The 17681-nt window shown below is 37.4% G+C and overlaps 1 protein-coding gene across 6 annotated transcripts in view; it reads right to left on the minus strand.

Annotated features, from left to right (window-relative positions):
• FRY (FRY microtubule binding protein) overlaps nucleotides 1–17681 on the minus strand; it is a 224677-nt gene that overhangs the window by 57615 nt on the left and 149381 nt on the right. For all 6 annotated transcript variants that reach the window (XM_084200872.1, XM_084200873.1, XM_084200871.1 and 3 more), the window contains 14 exons: nucleotides 17361–17550; nucleotides 16476–16600; nucleotides 16227–16284; nucleotides 13554–13645; nucleotides 13181–13353; nucleotides 11941–12101; nucleotides 11012–11122; nucleotides 9674–9828; nucleotides 7528–7627; nucleotides 7054–7225; nucleotides 5019–5275; nucleotides 4500–4646; nucleotides 1029–1197; nucleotides 156–246 (listed from right to left, as the gene is read on the minus strand). In XM_084200872.1, coding sequence (XP_084056998.1) covers nucleotides 156–246; nucleotides 1029–1197; nucleotides 4500–4646; nucleotides 5019–5275; nucleotides 7054–7225; nucleotides 7528–7627; nucleotides 9674–9828; nucleotides 11012–11122; nucleotides 11941–12101; nucleotides 13181–13353; nucleotides 13554–13645; nucleotides 16227–16284; nucleotides 16476–16600; nucleotides 17361–17550 — 2001 coding nt within the window. The remainder of the gene's footprint in view (nucleotides 1–155; nucleotides 247–1028; nucleotides 1198–4499; nucleotides 4647–5018; nucleotides 5276–7053; nucleotides 7226–7527; nucleotides 7628–9673; nucleotides 9829–11011; nucleotides 11123–11940; nucleotides 12102–13180; nucleotides 13354–13553; nucleotides 13646–16226; nucleotides 16285–16475; nucleotides 16601–17360; nucleotides 17551–17681) is intronic.

A 17681-nucleotide genomic window follows, 5' to 3' on the forward strand; every position in this document is an offset into this window, starting at 1 on the left:
AATAGCTTAAAAAAAAATAAATTATGCACACTGCAATAATGTCACTTAGTATCAATCTGAGCACGAGAGCTCCTCACAGAACAATGCAGAACTTTTTTCACCCTCAGTCTAGGAAAGCACATATATTTTGGAGGAAAAAAACCCAAGCCACAAACCTTTCATCAGTCTCTTTCACCACTCTGTTCTCCTCTGCGTCAGGAAAACTATCTTGGCCAGCTACAACAGTGTTACTGCTGGAGGTGGTTCCTGTAGATGAGATGTGAATAAGAACACCTGTTAGATGCAGCAGACAACACCTGCAAAGCAATAGAAGTCCATAACTCACAAGGGTTTTTAGCAGCTACAGTCAAAGTGACCATCCTGCAAGTGCTTGCACATGTGAATGAATGAACACTGTTACTTCTACAGACCAGGACCTGCTTCCATGGCTGGGTGGTGTTAAGTTCACATGCTTTGAGAAACAGATGAACAGAATCATGGTCTTCTACCCCTTAAACTAAGCTCATGCTCAAGAGACATAGTCTATTGTTTTTTGACGATTTGGCAAACCATGTACAATGTTAAATGTGGGGTTGGCTCTTAAGTATATTTGGCTACTGCAGCTTGGAAAATGGCATTAGGCCTTTCAAAATTAGGCCTTTCAAAACAGAACTGCAACACCCTTGAGGCTCTCAGTTTTCAGGAAACTCTGCTTGATGTATCTGCATCTGTATCTCTGCTCACTGCATGGATGATGATTTCTTGTTCTGAGTAAAACAGCCACCAGAGAGTGGAGTTTTCTGAAGAGTGACAGAATTCTGAACAGCATCAAATATTAGTAATATGCTATCAAAATAGTTAAGATAATTAAGCGCATGTTAACAAAGCATATACATCATTAGGAATGAAAAAGAACGGTAATTTAGACATGCAACAAAGCCCTGAAACTTGTACTTTATGTACGCATCTCTGAATGGATGCAAAAGTAAGAGATGAGATGAAGACTCAAAAGAGCAGGAGAGCACAAAGGAAACACATTCAGGTCATACCAGAAGCTGCAGCTGAGGCTTTGTTACTGGCAGCAAAACGGTAAAAGGGAGGATTATCACAATGTTGGACTATGGGGTTCACTGGGTCGGTTTGCTGCAGCTCAAAAAGAAGTTCTTCCATTGTCTGAATAGTGTTATTGCGACACAGATATATTGCAACCTTCTTTATCTGTGGAAGAAAGTAACAGTTGTTAAACTCTGACTAAAGTGAATTTCCAAAGGAGTCAGTGAGTGTTACACTGCAGCACTGAAAGGATCTCGAATGCAAGTGTTGTTCCTGGACAGACACCACAACCACATACAGTTCATACAGAAATAAAACTTCTCACTTTGACATCAAGATCATTTCCCCAGCAGACTGACTCTATGATTTAATTACTTCTAAGTTTTTGCTTACCATTCACAATGAATTGTTCATGTATATAAGTATATAACATGCACATCTACTAAACTGTAGCTGTGGCCACAAAGAGTAAGCCAGGCTTTGAGTTGCTACTCAAATCTGTGAGCAAAGTAATAGCAAATGGAAGAAAGGCAGTACAATTACATACACAGACTTCATGTATCCTCTTCTGAAAAATTTGAGAATATAATTTATAGAAACTCTGGAAATTTCTATTAATCTTTTAACAAGATCTCAAACCTGCACTGCAGCATTGAGGACTGTTGAGATACTGAGACCAAATTCATCTGTATTCTTCAGGAAAAACCGCTGATCGCTATTAAAGGCAGAGACTCTCTCCAGCTCAAAACCACTTGATTCATAAACTGCTGATGCTGGGAGACCATATGTGGAATATCTCTCTGTGCTTGCCTGCTTGTTTTTAAAGATGTCCCTAAACAGGTTCTTATAGGGGAGCTAAAAATTAGACTGAACAGCCTGTTGGCCTCACCAAGTACTGCTGTTCTTATACTCTTATATACTTCCATTAAAATAACTTCCTTACTGCTTCTCTTTCCCTTTATTTTTTTTTTTCCTTAGAGAAAATGCACATATGCAAAGTGTCCTTTACTGTGCTAAAAGTTTCCCAGGGACTTTCCAGAGACAAATCCATCTCCTTCCTGAGGCTCATTTCTGGTTGGGCTCACAGTGCCACTTTCAGCTTCTCTCACTACTGCAGGGGTCACGTTCCCAACACGAAGTTTCTGAACTGAAGAAGTTTCTGAACTGTAAATACTCTGAGAAATCTTTCACTACATAATGTGAAAGAATGGACAGCTCAGCAATTTGTACTGGGGCACTGGGAAAAAATGCTTAAAGGAAACATAAGAGACAAAGCAATTAATTTAGATGATAAAAAAAATTTTAAAAATGTGAGCCAGGCATGCTTTTGGCTTGGACCCACACAGGGAGAACAGATGGCTGAAGGCACAAAGCAGCTGGTGACTCCTCGAGGCACAGGGGGCTCCTAAAGGAGATGGGTAAACTGGCAATCTTGCAGCTCTGTGCTCTTTTAAGCCCAGGTGACCTGGAACACTGCTGATAAACTGTCCAAATGATCTTTATTTGCTAACGTGTATCTGTTATCTACATGATAATGGAAGACACATGTTTATGGTATCAGCAGTCTTGTGTAGTTAGCAGAGTTAGGTAGGATTTCTTATCTCTAAACTCCAGGGCATTAGCAAAACACTGAGCAGATGCATGTGATAAGACCAGTGTATTTTCCTACTCCAGACAAAGCTATCAGCAAAGGAGTGACTCATAAGCACAGTCAGGCTTCCTACAGAAGCTAAAAACTTTTTTAGCTTTTGCAAAATCTGAGAATCAGACTTTTAGCTCAACATTACAAAACACAGACTAACTGGGTGGTAAAACACAGGGGAACCTTGTCAGCTGCTGCTGCCACCAGCCACGAGAAGCCTGGGTGGGAGACCAGAAAAGTGCCACAGGCAAAAGAGGAGATGCTGAGCAGATGAAGCTGGAGATGTCAGAACAGATTGCTCTCTTTGTGAAGTAAGAGGACTGTACTGTCCTGGAGGAGGACAGGACTGTGAAAGCCAAGGCTTTGAGGCAAAAAAAAAGAATTTGAAGAAAGAGGTGCACTGGGTGGAGGAGGTGAGGAAAGGCTGCTCAGAGCTGTGGCATGGCAAGAGTCATGGGAAAAGGAGGTGCTGAAAGCTTTGGTTTGGCAAGTGTCTGGATGGGGGATAAGGTATGTGAGGGGCTTCTGGGCAAGAGGTGACAGGGTTATCAGGCTTTTCCAGTCAGGCTACATCTGGAGTCAGCACAGGACTACTCCTTGTTCTCAGAAAACTGCCCTGTCCCTTTTGTAAGCTGTCAGAAATGAGGGCAAAACAGCCCCATTTTCTGTCTTATCTCTCACAGGTGATTTCCACTTGTTCTCTGCCAACATAGATGGAGACCACCTTAATCCCAAATCCATCATAGAGTGTAGGATGAGGCAGGGTGGAAAGAAGCTGGGAAGTCCCTCATCTAACCTGCTGCTGAAAGCATGGTCAACACTGAATGGAAAGCCTCTGTAACAATTGAGGGAAAGATCTTCTTTCAGATCAACCCCTTTGTTTTCCTCTTATATAAACCTTGAGCTTTTTCTTACACCAATTCCACTTTCAAATTTTTCTACTTTTGACTAGCTAGGCATATATATACACATTGATTTGAGAATACAGAACAGTAAACCCTACAAAGGAAAGGAAACAAATGGGATGCCTATGGTACAACAATAACATTTTGAGGATTTTTATGGGCTTCTTATAGCAGTCATTATAAACACCTTGGGCAAACTATTATTTCAGCAACTGTAAATGAAGTGCGTTTATGAGACTTTTTAGACAAATTTCAGATTTATTTCAGGGAAATAAATGGAAAGAGGCTAACTAATAAAAAATAACATATTGTAATTGGGCTGGAAAATTCACTAAATTTAGATTCTGTTTCACTCAGGAACTGAGCAATAAGGAACATGGGAATGGAAGTAGCCTGTTTTTCTCAGACAGCCCTGATTTTATTTTAACTTGAATAATAACAATATCCAGCACAGTTTGAGTCGCACATTGCAGCAACTGTTAGATAATTTATGGCAGTCATGCAGAGGCAGAAGCTGATATGGTAAGCTTCTAAAGGTTAACTATCTTCTGTCTCTTGAGATGTCCCAGGGAAATCTCTAGTCTGCTAAAGAAAAGGATTTAGAATTTTCTGGCAATTTATGGCCAGTCTCTGTTACTGTCCCCATTCACACGCAAGGTTTCTCTTTTCTTGAGAGAAACCCACCTCTCACTTGCAATGGGGTGTGCTCTGCTGCTGCAGGCTGAGATTTGAACTACTCAATTTCCTTTTTTAATTTCAGTTTCTTGGCACTTCTATTCCTGCCATTTAATTTTGTACAGTGTGTTGGGGAGTACACTGGTATTTCTTGGTTTTGATACAGAAATTAATTTTCTGCGGGTAATTTTCTTTCACTACAACCTGTGTAATCAGCAGTAAATAAAATAAATGCAAAGACTTACATAGGGTAAAAGGATGGTATCACTGCTAACACCACACAAACTAATGAGGAACTGCAGAGTTATCCTAAGATTGTTACTCCATTTTTCATTGTTGGCCAAAGCATTCCAGACATTTTCCATCTCTGGTCCAGGAATTTCATCTCCATACTGCAAAGAATCATAGACATACAGTCCTTGAAATATGCAGACTTCCAAACTAAAGCATGTTCTTCTAGAACATTTTCTCACGCAAAAACCCCCAGTGAAATGCTGTAAAAAGTTACAAAACAGTATTTTAAATAGCTACCTGACAGATTTCAGAGCATTAACTCCATTTAAAACGATTTAGGTTCTGACCCACAGAAGGACTTAAATCATAAGAGAACATAAAAGTCTTGAGGACTGTAAATTTAAAAACTAATCCTAAAATTAATGGTTTTATTTGATTGGTACAGACTGTTCCAGTGTAAAATTTCTTGTACTGGAGGGAAGAAACAAAAGTTTTACAGGTTGGTGTCTTTGTTTGATTTGTTTTTTTACCTTGGCTGTCATATACATGAGATTATTAAGAACCAGGGAGGTGGCCTCAGGTGAGCCCCAGCCATTGCCTTTTAGTCCACTTGTGACTGCTATTTCCCCCTCCTTGTCCTTCAGTTCATCTTCTGGAGTGGTAGGGCTTGAGCCAGGGAGGAGCAGTCTGTTGTCTACCAGTTCAATATTATGAAGCCATGGTAGCAGATAGGTAAGCATGATCTGTCTTCCATTTGGATGTGTTGTTGGAAACCGCTGGCTTACCTCTAAAACAGCAAGAGTTGAAAAGGACAGCATATTAATTTATGATCTAAACCCTAAATACACTGTTTAAATCACATTTCTGACACTTGTTAAAACTACCTGAAGGTTTTTACTTTGCACACTACAAGCATAATAAACATGTTCTTGAATTTCCTGAGGAGAAACATGGAATTGCTTCAGTAATAGCAAGCAATTGGCCATGTCTTCTGTCTAAAATAACTAACCCAGTCTGGGCTTAGAAACAGTAAGTCACCCCTTGTTACTGTGCCATGTTATATATTAAGTAAGGTGGATGTCAGTAAAGAGGAAAAAGGATCATTCAGTTACTGGTGGTTACTCTAGAATTCCAAGAGCTTCTGGAGAATATACAAAAGTGTTCTGCAGATTACAAATGCCTCACTGGCCTCCAGGTTTCTAAGCTATACTTTAAATACTAAGGCACTTAGTATACTGAGTTTACAAAAAAAATCTTGCATATATTGGGATCCTACTTCCTGTGGGAATGTCTATGAAATTCATAGCTGGCTTTCAGTTCAGGAATGCTTGTATACAGCACTTTATATAATTTACAAAAAAAAAAAAAAAAAAAACCCACAAAAAAACCCCCAAAACCCTGGCACTGTAAGGCAAAGGGATTTGGAAAATCTGGGATAAGAAATACAGCTTCCTGCCAAAGTGAACCACATTATCTCTCTGCACCAGAACTCTTCTGTAAAATCATTACAGCAATCATTTCCTTTTTTTACTTACTCCCTGGTTTTTAAAAATTGTGAAGACACACACTGTTCTCTCCTCCTTATGATTCTAAATGTACAGAAAGGATGTCTCACTTGGACTGTAATATCTGGTATATCTGAGATTTTTTAAAATGACACAGTCATCACAGCAACATGAGTAGACAATAACAGAGATAATGAACACCATTTGCTTAATGACAAATGAGCCATCAGAATTTCCCTACACCAGTTATTTATAACTCATGGCATCTTGGGAACTGAGTAATGTAAGGGTGATGTATTTTTTCTTTACCCTCCCTCCAACCCCTACAGACTGAGTAAAAACAACAGAAAAGGATTTTAAGAGCCAGTAAAAATTCCCATGATTACAGATATTTGCATTCTGCTATTTAAAAACTAAAGCAACACATAAGATTGATTAAACCAGATAAATAGGTCTCAAAACATCATTGTTCCCAGGAACAGCCTCACAGTGGCCAGATTCTGACTGGTGCTCCTGAAGGTCTTATTCTTTAACATTTTTCTCAGTAATCTTGAAAATATATATTTCTGGTAAAATTTTAAAAAGTGCTGAGACATGCAGATGTGGCAAATAACAAAAGGTAGAGATCACTCAGAGTAATTTAAATCATTGACAGAACTGGACACAGGCAATCAATCTGCCCAAAGTTAAAGCCATGTTATATAAAGTGAAGAAATAAATCTTCACAAGTGTGATCTCTGTAAATCCATGCATAAGAAGAATCACATGAGAACCCATCACAGTAAAGTTTGCCAATGTCATTTTACCTAATTCAGGGCACTTGTAATTTCAAAGTTACCCCAAGGTCACATAAGTGGCACAGAGTCCTCAAAGAGGGTTTCTGTACTTTGTGTCAGTACCTCTAGGAAATATATATTGAATTCCTAAATCTGATTTGACCTGGACCAGAATAAAACCAGGTCAAGCTAAATTTATAAACAGAATTGTGGTTCAAAATGGTAGCAGTCTAGCATTTGTAAAAAAATGTGAAGGAGATAATAAGTCAAATAAATACAGGTACCTGAAAAAAGTGGAAGGGTAAGTTCAGGATACATCCTTGCTAGTTCATATGAAAGAAGGGCAAGTGAGACACTGTAAAGAGGTGGCAATGGACCATGTGTCCCATACAAGATACTGCCTGGTCTTTGCTCAGCTACCTTTTTTGAATAAACAAAAAGCTTTGATTCAAGGATCTGTAAAAGACAAAAGAAAAAAAAAGGGAATGAGACAATAAAAATTTATTAAATCAGGAAATATCAGCATTTGAAGTTTATCTATCAGAGAAAGCTCTATATGTTTCAGAGTATATGCTCCAAACATAAAAGACATGATAACATTCATTTTCACATAAATATTCTTCTAAGTTTTTATAGCCAAGACAAAACTGATTGTTTATTTTAAAAACAAAACTAATGTGCAAATAACAGTACTTTATAAGAGGTTCACCAAAAAAGTCTCCAAGGATAGGAGGAAAAAATAAGTAGCTGATACGTGCCTGCATAAGTTGCATGGAAATTTCATAAATCTCTCTGTTGGTGTCAGATGCCTTGAACAGCACCAAATTTAAAAGCGTCACAATATCAAAAGGATAGTTCCTAGAAGAATAAACAGAACATTTTTGTGAATGCTGGTGAGGAATGCAGATTATATTCACTCTGATTTACTCTGTAATATGGTCTGAAGAGAATGTCATCTTTCTTTTTTCTTTTCTACCATCAGAATCTGGGAAAGGGAGCTCTTATGAATACACACTGCTTGATCAAAGGACCATCTGGTGAATGGGAAGAAAGAAAGGATTATTTATAATTACCTTGGACCAATGCTTAGGAATGCACTGAGTTACCCACAATGAGAAATGGAATACCTGTGTCTATGACTGTCAATTCATTTTAATTTATAGCATAAACTGTTTACAGGACAGGCTGATGCCCATGAAAGAAAATGGGGAGCATGAAAATTCCAGGGATAAAGAATTTCTTAAACCAAGATGCAATTCAAATAGTCTCTTTGGACAAAGGACACTATCTCTGACATGAACATTCTGAGGTATTAGACAATTCTATGAAAATTGCTTTCAAAGAGGAAACATTAAGAACTGCTTCAAAAAGTCTGCTGCTATAAAGTCAATGTCAATTTTAAGGCTAAATATATAAAAGTATTAATTAATGAGAATATTGTTAGAGGAGTAAATCCCACATCACAATATTTGGATTTGCACTAAATAGGTTTCTATTTTCTCCTGAAGATTTGTAAATGCACTGATTGAAATGTGAACCATCAATTTATCACCCTAGATGTCAGCTACAGTGCTCTTGGATGGCTGCAGGAAGCCTATTTGGACTTTTTAATACGGCAGATACATGTGTGGCATGGGACATTCTTGGTAATGCCACATACTAGATGCAAGCCAAGCTCTCCAACTGGCTCTTTGCCCCTCTACTGCTTAAAAATCAAATACAAAAAGAAAAGAAATGAAGGGAAGTGGCTTCTTTGTAAAAAGTTGGATTGACATCATCAGTTGCTCCTCATTTTACAGGCAGTTTAAACAGTGGTCTCCTGATACATTTTGATAAATGATAAAGAAAAAACTATTAATAGCTTTCAAATATTAATAAAAATTCCCAGCTTGCTAGAAAGCGGACTTTCCATTCAAAAGAAATAATGAAGACCATACTCTTCATTTTTACTGTAAAAATGGAAAAGAATAATTTTCAGATCACAGTGGCACTGGTAAGACAATTTGAGGAAAAAAGACTGGCTGGAACTGCAATGTTTCTGTGTTCATTAAAATAAAAACCCTGTTAACAATACTGAATTTGCAAACACCAAATTCCATTCATAGTTCTAAAATCCTCCATGTAATGCAGTCTCTAGTCCAGTTGTTCCTGAGAGAAGAAAACAGTTTTGCAGGAAAACAATGAAATTTGTGACTTATTTTGATTTTCCAAATTCCAGTTATTTCCCTATTGAGCATTTCTCTGTGCTGATCAGACATCTTGCCAATTTTTTTTGAAGAGTAAATTTTCACATTTAATTTAATAAAATGCAACTTACTGCATTATATAATTTCTCTATAAATTTTTTCTTGAAAATAAAAAAAAGGGACAGAGTTTTATGAAGGCCTGACAATAAAAAAGCAATATTTGCACTCATTTCTTCATGTAGCTTGTGCTTGCTCAGCATTAGCTGTGATGATAATACCAGTTGGCAGGAATGGAACTAAACAAATCAAATGAAAGCCAGTTCAGAAAAAGAACATGACTTTCAAGATAATGACAAGTCAAAATAATGATTTTCAAGCTATTGACATTGAAAACATTTTTCCTTTTATAAATTAAATTAAAAACCATGCTAAATCTCTTGAAACCAAATTTATGACCTATATTCAAATAAAACTGTTGTAGCTTTGTATCTTTCTGAGAAAAATAGCATCAAAATTCCCCAGATTTCAAAAATTCCTATAGTAAGAACATCTTCTACCAAGCACATCACTTTGTTTTCAGAATCATAAAAATCAAGCTATGCAGTCCCAAAAACTGTTTGAGAATATATGTGTGTGACCAACAGCTCCTAACAACATAGGAGCAGAACCTCCAGTTTTCTTTACATTTGAAAGAGTAGATTAATAAATTAATTAATACCTGCTTCCACACACAGTTGCAATGGCTTTGAAACACCCAGAGGCAAGCTGGTATGATCCTGTGTAACATCGATCTATTGCCCAGTTGAAGAGATTGATTTGATCAGGATTCAGTTCTAGCAACAGGACTACAACCTCACAGCCAAGCTGGTGAACCTGAGCAAATGTCAAAACATGATTGGTGGGGTCAGTTATGTTCATTCTCTAAAATTCTCAGAGTGACACAGGCAAAACAGGGTGAAAATGGAAAATTCAAGTATGTAAGAAGCAATCAGAACATTTCTAATTAATTTATTTTAGGGATAGCAGAGTTAGAATGTGGCTCCGGTTTCAATACTCATCACTTGAAAAAATGCTATGTACAAAGACTACATAAATGAAATAAATTTTCCAAAATTGGGCACAACAACAACAACAAAAAAGCAGAATTTTTGGAAAATCTAAGATACTTGGTAAGTGTTCTTGGGCAACTCTCTTTTCTATCAATGAACTGACCTGTTAACTACTTCCTACTTCATGTGAATTTCACAGAGCGACAAACTTTCACATTTATCCTTTTGATTAACACAGAAGCAAGGCAGACAAAGAAAAATACCTTTTACAAGACTGAAAACTTGGATGTTTAATCCAACCACATCAAGCAATCTAGCAACTCTCCCTACAGACTGTGAATCCCTTAATCCTGGTACCACCACTGCTACAAACACATCACAACTAAGGCTTGGACTTCCACACCAAAAAACACCAATGCCTATTAATATTCTGTCACCAAGGGTAGGTGACTGCTTGTAGAAACTGCATATCACTTGCATATATCTTTACAGCTTTGTCCCTACCAACATTCCAAAATCCCATGTAATTTCTGAAGGATTTTCTCTGCAGTTATTCATTTTTTCTTTGAATTGTTCCACTTTTTTTTCTTCCTAATCTATTACCATTTCCACAGTCTCTATCCTCTAGCTGGTCACATGCATTTATTTACATTCTGCTATTTACCTTTCCTTAGCAGAGTTATGTGTGCCGGTATGAGAGTTTTAGGGAGAACAGCAGGACAAAGTGCAAGATACCAAAAGGCAAAGTGAGAGTTGTCTCATTCTCTGCACTTGATATAAATCACCAGTCTATTCCTCCTCAACCAAAGAGGCAGTCCAATCAGCTACATACACAGAACTATGACTGTGTAGATACAAAGTCGAAGTCCATCTTCACAGAAATGGAAAATGGCAAGAATAATCCATTACATGTTCTTTTAGAAGAAAGAAAACACTTTACAAACTCTTTACTCACTCAGTACAGCGAGGGACTGCCCATCAGTGTGGGCATTTTGCTCAGTACTTACCCGTAAGTCTTGACAAGCCAGAATGTTATCAAGCCATTTGTAAAGATATCCATCGGGGGAAAGACCAACATTATCAAACACAGGTCCGCAGCAGAGCACAGCCGACATGGCCTGGAAACACACGGAACTTCAGTCACACAAAAAGTAGCACAACAAACCTTTCAGAGTCGTTTCAGGCCAGGCTAACAGTTTTCAAGTGGCAGGACTGCCACTTGCTTTCTGTTTGGAGGGAACTATGGTGAAATTGGTAACAGCTGACTGACTGGTAGAATTCAATAATTATTTTGCTACAGATTCCAGATCATGCTCAAAGCATTTTGGGGGGAGTACTATGTCCAAGATCTATTTTGTCATTTTACCCAGTATTCACAAATCGAGCTGCAAAAACAATTAAAATACACTCAGATGTTTCAATAGTATGCTACTGCAAAAATTAAAACTGTCTCACAGCAAGTGGTGCAGCTTATATAAGTACATAAGCTATTACCTTCCCAGCTTACTCATGCAGGGGAGTCGCAACCAGTTTTGCCACAGAAGTACATTATTGCTGAGCCTGTCTCCAGGCAAGCGTGGGAGGCATTCCTAAATTGTACATTGGTACAGATTCTGTATCCTGAGGTACTGCATCTGAACTGCACCTAATTTCAGAGCCTAAGATCTCCTTGCTGCATCTGGTAACCCATTAATGAACAGCTAAGCAAAATTTCAAAATGCACTCCGGTTTTTAAAATAATTAGCCTTGAAAAGTGTCAACAAAGAAAAACAATTAATTTCAGTGCTATATTCTATGATACCACATATGATCATACAAGTTTGCATCAAGTATGCCAATTCAAATTTCTTCGAAGTAAAAGGAAATAGACCCCACAACAACTCGTATTTCCTCTGAAAAATTGCTGTTACTGGTTTGTATAGTGAAACTTCAGTACCTTTAATGCACAATACTGGTATCTTGTAATCTGGTGATTTCTGTCACTGTAACGGTCCAGTGGTGTGAACATAATACTGAAAGGTCCTGCCCACTGACTGAATAAGATGAACAGGTGATGCCTCAAGCTCTGCTGAGGGAAGAGAAATCTCCTGTGGTGAACTAAGTGAACAGAAATAGAAATAGTTGTGATTTGTTAATATTAAATACACGTTCATGTGGCACAATCATGACGTGATTTTCAAATTTCTACAAAAAGAGAGGGGATTTTATATGTTCAGCATACACTTACTCCAAAGTATCTAAGCTCCTTTAAAAAATCTAACCAAGTGAGTAAGGTGCATCTTATTTCTAAGAACCTTCAGTTTTAAATTAATGTATAGTTATACAAACATGTACATCTGACTACAGAAAAAAAGCATTTAAGACTTGAATTATAAAATCAGCCTTTTTCACTGTCTCCTGCATTCCTTTCATGGCAAATATTTACTTGGTTTTTCTGATTCTTTAAATTTGAGCCTAAACAATACATGTGCCTCACTCTAATACAATAATAGGTAGGGACAATAAATAAAAGAAACTTGGTGGCTCTTTGTTTATGACAAATATGTGGTATACATTCTGAACAGCAGAATTACCTAAGTAAATGAAAAAAAAAGTCTCAGATCTCATCTTCCAGTAATTATATTTAGGCCTTTAAAGCACAGGCTTTTTTTTTGCTTTTTGTTAATGTAATTATCTTATATTTCTGAAATGATATTGCAATATATAAAAAGCATGAAACCAACTGGATAAATCTTTGTGAAAAAACTGGACTCAGGTAACGTGGGATACTGTCTCAACACCTTGGGCAAGCTCTTCACTGCATTTAATATTGCACATTGTCTGCACGTACTTGTGTTTTTCAAGGTCTGTCTGAGTTTATGAAGAGTCTGGCAATCAAGTCAGATGGGAGAAAATAATAAGAAGAAAACTGGAGCCCCTGGAGGTCACAGACAATTTCTGTGCTAGGCTTTTAAAGAGGTGATTCTTAGATGTGACTATTACAAGCTTCATCAAGCTTTATTGGTATTTTTATTTCAATCTTAGTATACTTCTGAACATTTTCTTCTTCTGCATTACACTTTACATTCATTATATGAAAATTCAAAAGCACAGACAAAGAAAAGCACAGACAAAAAAAAAGAAACAAAAAATCACTTTTCCAATACTTATATTAAATGCATAATTTAGCTCCGTACCTGGTACACACTGAATCAAGTTGGCAATCATTGCACTGAAATGTGCTCTCATATCCTTAAGGATCTCAACTTCTTTATCATTTTCAGCCTCCAAAAGCATGCGAGTCAGATCAACATACTCTAAGAACAAGGCTCCAAGGGCTAGTGTATCTCTTTCTAAGGCTCCATTTGTACTAGCATAAAGGAAAGTTGCACATTAATATAGAATAATGGAGTAGCTATGCTACAGTTTTCTGCAGAAATGCATGCAAATCTCTCCATATATGATAGACCACACAATTCTTCAAAGAACATACTGGCATAATCTCAGTGTGGCAAACACTTAAAGTTGTTTCACATAAAAAGCAGTATTTATGAAGAGTGATAGTCCTACCTGTCACTTATAACACCAGCATCAGCAAGGAGCTCAAAAATTCGCAGTAGCTGCAGTCTTAGTAGATCTCGTCGTTCTCGACGTTTCTTGTTCTTGGAATTTAAAATAACAACCATGTTTATATGCCTAGGTGTACACATTAAAAACTAGCAGCTTCAGAAATGCCAGTATCACAGTGAGATTTAAGAATTCCAGTTCAAGAATTTTCTTCATGAAGGAACCCGAGTACTTTTGGATATTGCACTATATCATTGTGCTTACACATCAACAAGGAGCTGAATATGATCAATTTTTGTCTTTGCAAGTATTCTTGGAAAAAATATTAACAACTGCCTCAGTACTTATTGAAAATGTGGAATTGAAATAATGAAATACTGGATAAAAATAACTAATATTCAAGATTCCTGTAGCAAAAACCCATGTTATCTTCAGGTAGCAGGGATATTCATGTTAGTTTAATGTCATCTAGTTTGGGTGCTGGAGGCACCTATAGTGCAGAACGTATATCCAGACCTAAGGAAGGTACCTTAGGGATGAGCCATTCCTGAACTTGTCAATGCTGCAGCACACCATCACTCACATTCAAGTGAGCTCCTAGTAGACACCACTCCAGTCCAGTACTGGGCGTGTTGACTGCAGGAGTTTTTGCCACAGTAATGAATCCCTCCCACAGAACAGGACTGCATGGTTTATTGTATGGCTCATTGTATCTCTGTCTTCTAGAAAGCTGTCCTTTCTGTCTTCTATCTTTCCTGGAAAGACGTGAATGCAACAAGGCCTGTTCTTTGCTGAAAGGCTAAATTGACTTATTTGTATTCTGTATCAACCCTAAGCAAGAAAAACATGAGAAGGTAAAAAAGCTGTGTTGCATTCAAAGAAACAAAAAAAGCTCAGAGAAAATGCAGATTTTGCTCTTCAAAACTGAGCAATACTAAAATCAAAGGCTTATCTCTTCTAGAACTCTGCCTGTGTCCATGGCCAGCAGTAGATGTGTGGGAGAACAAAATGATGCTTTGTCTGCTATTCTGACCCAGAACTGGCAGAATTGCAGCACTCTGGCCAAAGGTTTTATTCCAGTTATTATGGCATTTGACTTGAGCCCTGTTTCTCTCCTGTTACACCTTTAAGGCTCCAGGAAGCACATGTAGAGAAAAAAGCAGTTTTAATACAGTATTAACCAGACACAGCTGCCTCCTGCAGCAGTGTCAGAGGTGATCTGGCAAGCTCCGTGCCAGCACCCACAGGGCGGATCTTGTGTCACGTCCATTTTGGTTTATCCCTGCAGCTCTTGGCCATGCTGGGAATTCTCTTCCTAGTCCCAGCATATGTTCAAGGACATTGTTTCCGGTGTGTTGGATACCTGCCTGCTGACATGGAGGCCTGCCATGATTCCTGCAGCCACACAGCCCCTACAGTCACTCCTGGGCTTCCAGGTGGCACTGCTTTGCAGGAAGGTATCCCATTTATTCATATCAGGAAAAATACAGGAATTAACATCGCAGCCTCTTGTTCTTGTATTCCTCTACTGACAATTCCATGCGCTAAATTCGCTCTTGCCGCACACAGTAAACTTCTGAATTCTTGCAATTCCTTTCCTGAGGGTACACTGGATATGTATATCTCCAGGAAAGGATTTTCAAGTCTAAGTTGTCTAAAATGGTGCACAGACAAAATGCAGAGGCAAGGGGCTGCATGCACTAAGATGCATCACTGCACTTGTGCCCAGCACCAAAACAAGCGACCTGCAAATCAGTGACTCCACAGGGATGGAAGCCACATGACAGAACTGAGGTGTGAAGCAAAGCAGAATGGAAATGATTGTGGATGTCTACCAGACACAGAATCATTAAGAATTGTCTATGAGCCATCTCAGATTTCTATCCTGGAGCCAGATGGAATGGTCCAAAACTGAGTCAAGGAGGGAAAACTGAGCAGAACTTGAGTCCAGTACTGAAGCTCTCCCTATGGCTTTCCTGTTTAGCTGCATAGACACATCCTGTGAGGAAACTGCTCACTGAGGCTACAGATATTACCACCAGGTTTACAGAATTTTCTCTAGTGTGGGTTGGAAGATCTGTTGGGAACCCTTCCAGCACTACTTTCTCTTGCAACTAAAGAGAGTACTATAATGAAGACTCTGATGGAATTTGTCAGTTAACTGAACATATTTGGAATGAATCCTGGGCCATGTGATCCACGATGACCCTGCCTGAGCAGGGAGGTTGGACCACTTCAGTCTTTTCCAGCCATTCTGTGATTCTGTGAAGTTGAAATAGGTGACCCTGCCTGCCCTGAAAATAAAAGCACATCTAAACACTGCTACAAAATGTGCTTGTAGCCCAGCTGTGTTAAAGCTCTTTTTTTTCAGATACTTTAAGTGAATTTCCAATATATGCAATTTCTGTATCAGGAAGTTCCATATTGGATGGGAAATTTTTCCTCAGAATGGAATTCTATATTGTACCTTTCAGATCACTGATAGAATTTAAATTAAACTAGATTTTAAATGGAATTATTTTAAATTATGCAATTAATAAAATTCTTCTTGCAAACAGGATTAATTTTCTAGTTAGTACAAATGAATATATTTGTATTTCAAACAGACAGAATTACTACTTTAAAAATAATTTTTCAAAAAAAAACAAACTAGTACATTTAATTTTTGGAACTAACCTCTGGTCTTCTTTCTAGGGCTTCTTTCATTAGTGGGTGAAGCTCTTCTACTAATTCCCTAAATCAAAAAAACATAAATACTTAAAACAAAATCTAATGTCCTATGAAAAGCATAAATATTTTATTCAACATATAAAAATGAAGCTCTAAAGTGCAAATAAAATTTTAAATATATATTTAAGTTACAACAAAAATAAAACACTTGTATTATAGGCAAAAAAACTGAGAATATGATAAGTGGAGAAGTACCTGAAAACAAGGGAATTTGTTCTTCCAAATCCTAATACAAGTGATTCTGTTATTTCTATGCTTTCAAGTCTCATCAAAGGAACTAGCTGCTTTAGTAAGACTCCAACAGATGGAGTTCCAATAGCCTAAAATATATTAAAATATTGTTGAATTTGTCAGGATATCAATATTAAGCAAACACAATTTTTTTTTTTTTTACAAACAAACATTGTCTGAGAATCAATACATATTTTAATTTAATACATAAAAACATGCTGGAATGATTTTACTATTATGGATATCAATCCATCAGTCTAACTGGATGTCTGCTACCTGACAATCATCTCAATAATACCTAACAAGTAAATACATCTGGGAAATCTCTTTGCTTTAGTACAGATTATTGCAATTTACTTTATTTGTTGCTTCATTAAAATATTCCAGTAATTGCATTTGTGGAGCTCTCAGGTTGCTACTACTTGGAAGTGTATTTTTTATATTATTGCTTCTGACAGGCATATATCCAACAGGAATACAATTTGCATTCAGAAATCTGCTTTATTTCCTAATGTTTTAAATTTATGAATTGCAGTGCTCTACAAAGAAAGAAAGGGGAGGACTAAAGTTGACTTCAAAACACATGTTCAGACCTTCTATATTTTGAATGCACATTGCCCAGAACACAAAAAAAACCCCCCAATATATTGAAAACACCATGGCTCTTGCCAAATATTTATCAACACATCACATCAACAGATGTTTTAGTTGTTAATTATGTGTGTTATGTCATTTGCTTGTATCAAAACATTCCCTAACTGAAATACTTTCATCAGGATAGGGTTTTGCATGCAGATGCAGCTTAAAATTCTCCTAAAGGAATAGTTTACTTGTAACTGGTTGCATCACCTTATTATCATAGTTCATGGTTCCATCAGGGGTGGTAGCCATAATCTCTGGTGTTGAAGCACGCAGGTGTCCTGGGCTCATAATACTGGGCTTTGCCACTCCAAAACACAGAATAAGGTAGTTTCTCCACAAAGTAACATAGTTGTCTCCACTGCTTGCTGTGCTTGTTTTCTTAGCATTAACAGGAATACTAGAATTTAAAAAGTAATTATAATTCTTAAAATTATCTTCCAGTCTTGATTATAAGTACTAAAGTCTTAATTACAGTACTTTAAAATATTCTAAGAGTTAAAAAATCATGCTATGTATCTACCAGCTGAT

The sequence above is a fragment of the Fringilla coelebs genome (genome assembly GCF_963513975.1).
Source record: "Fringilla coelebs genome assembly, chromosome: 2".
NCBI classification, from domain to species: Eukaryota; Metazoa; Chordata; class Aves; order Passeriformes; family Fringillidae; genus Fringilla; species Fringilla coelebs.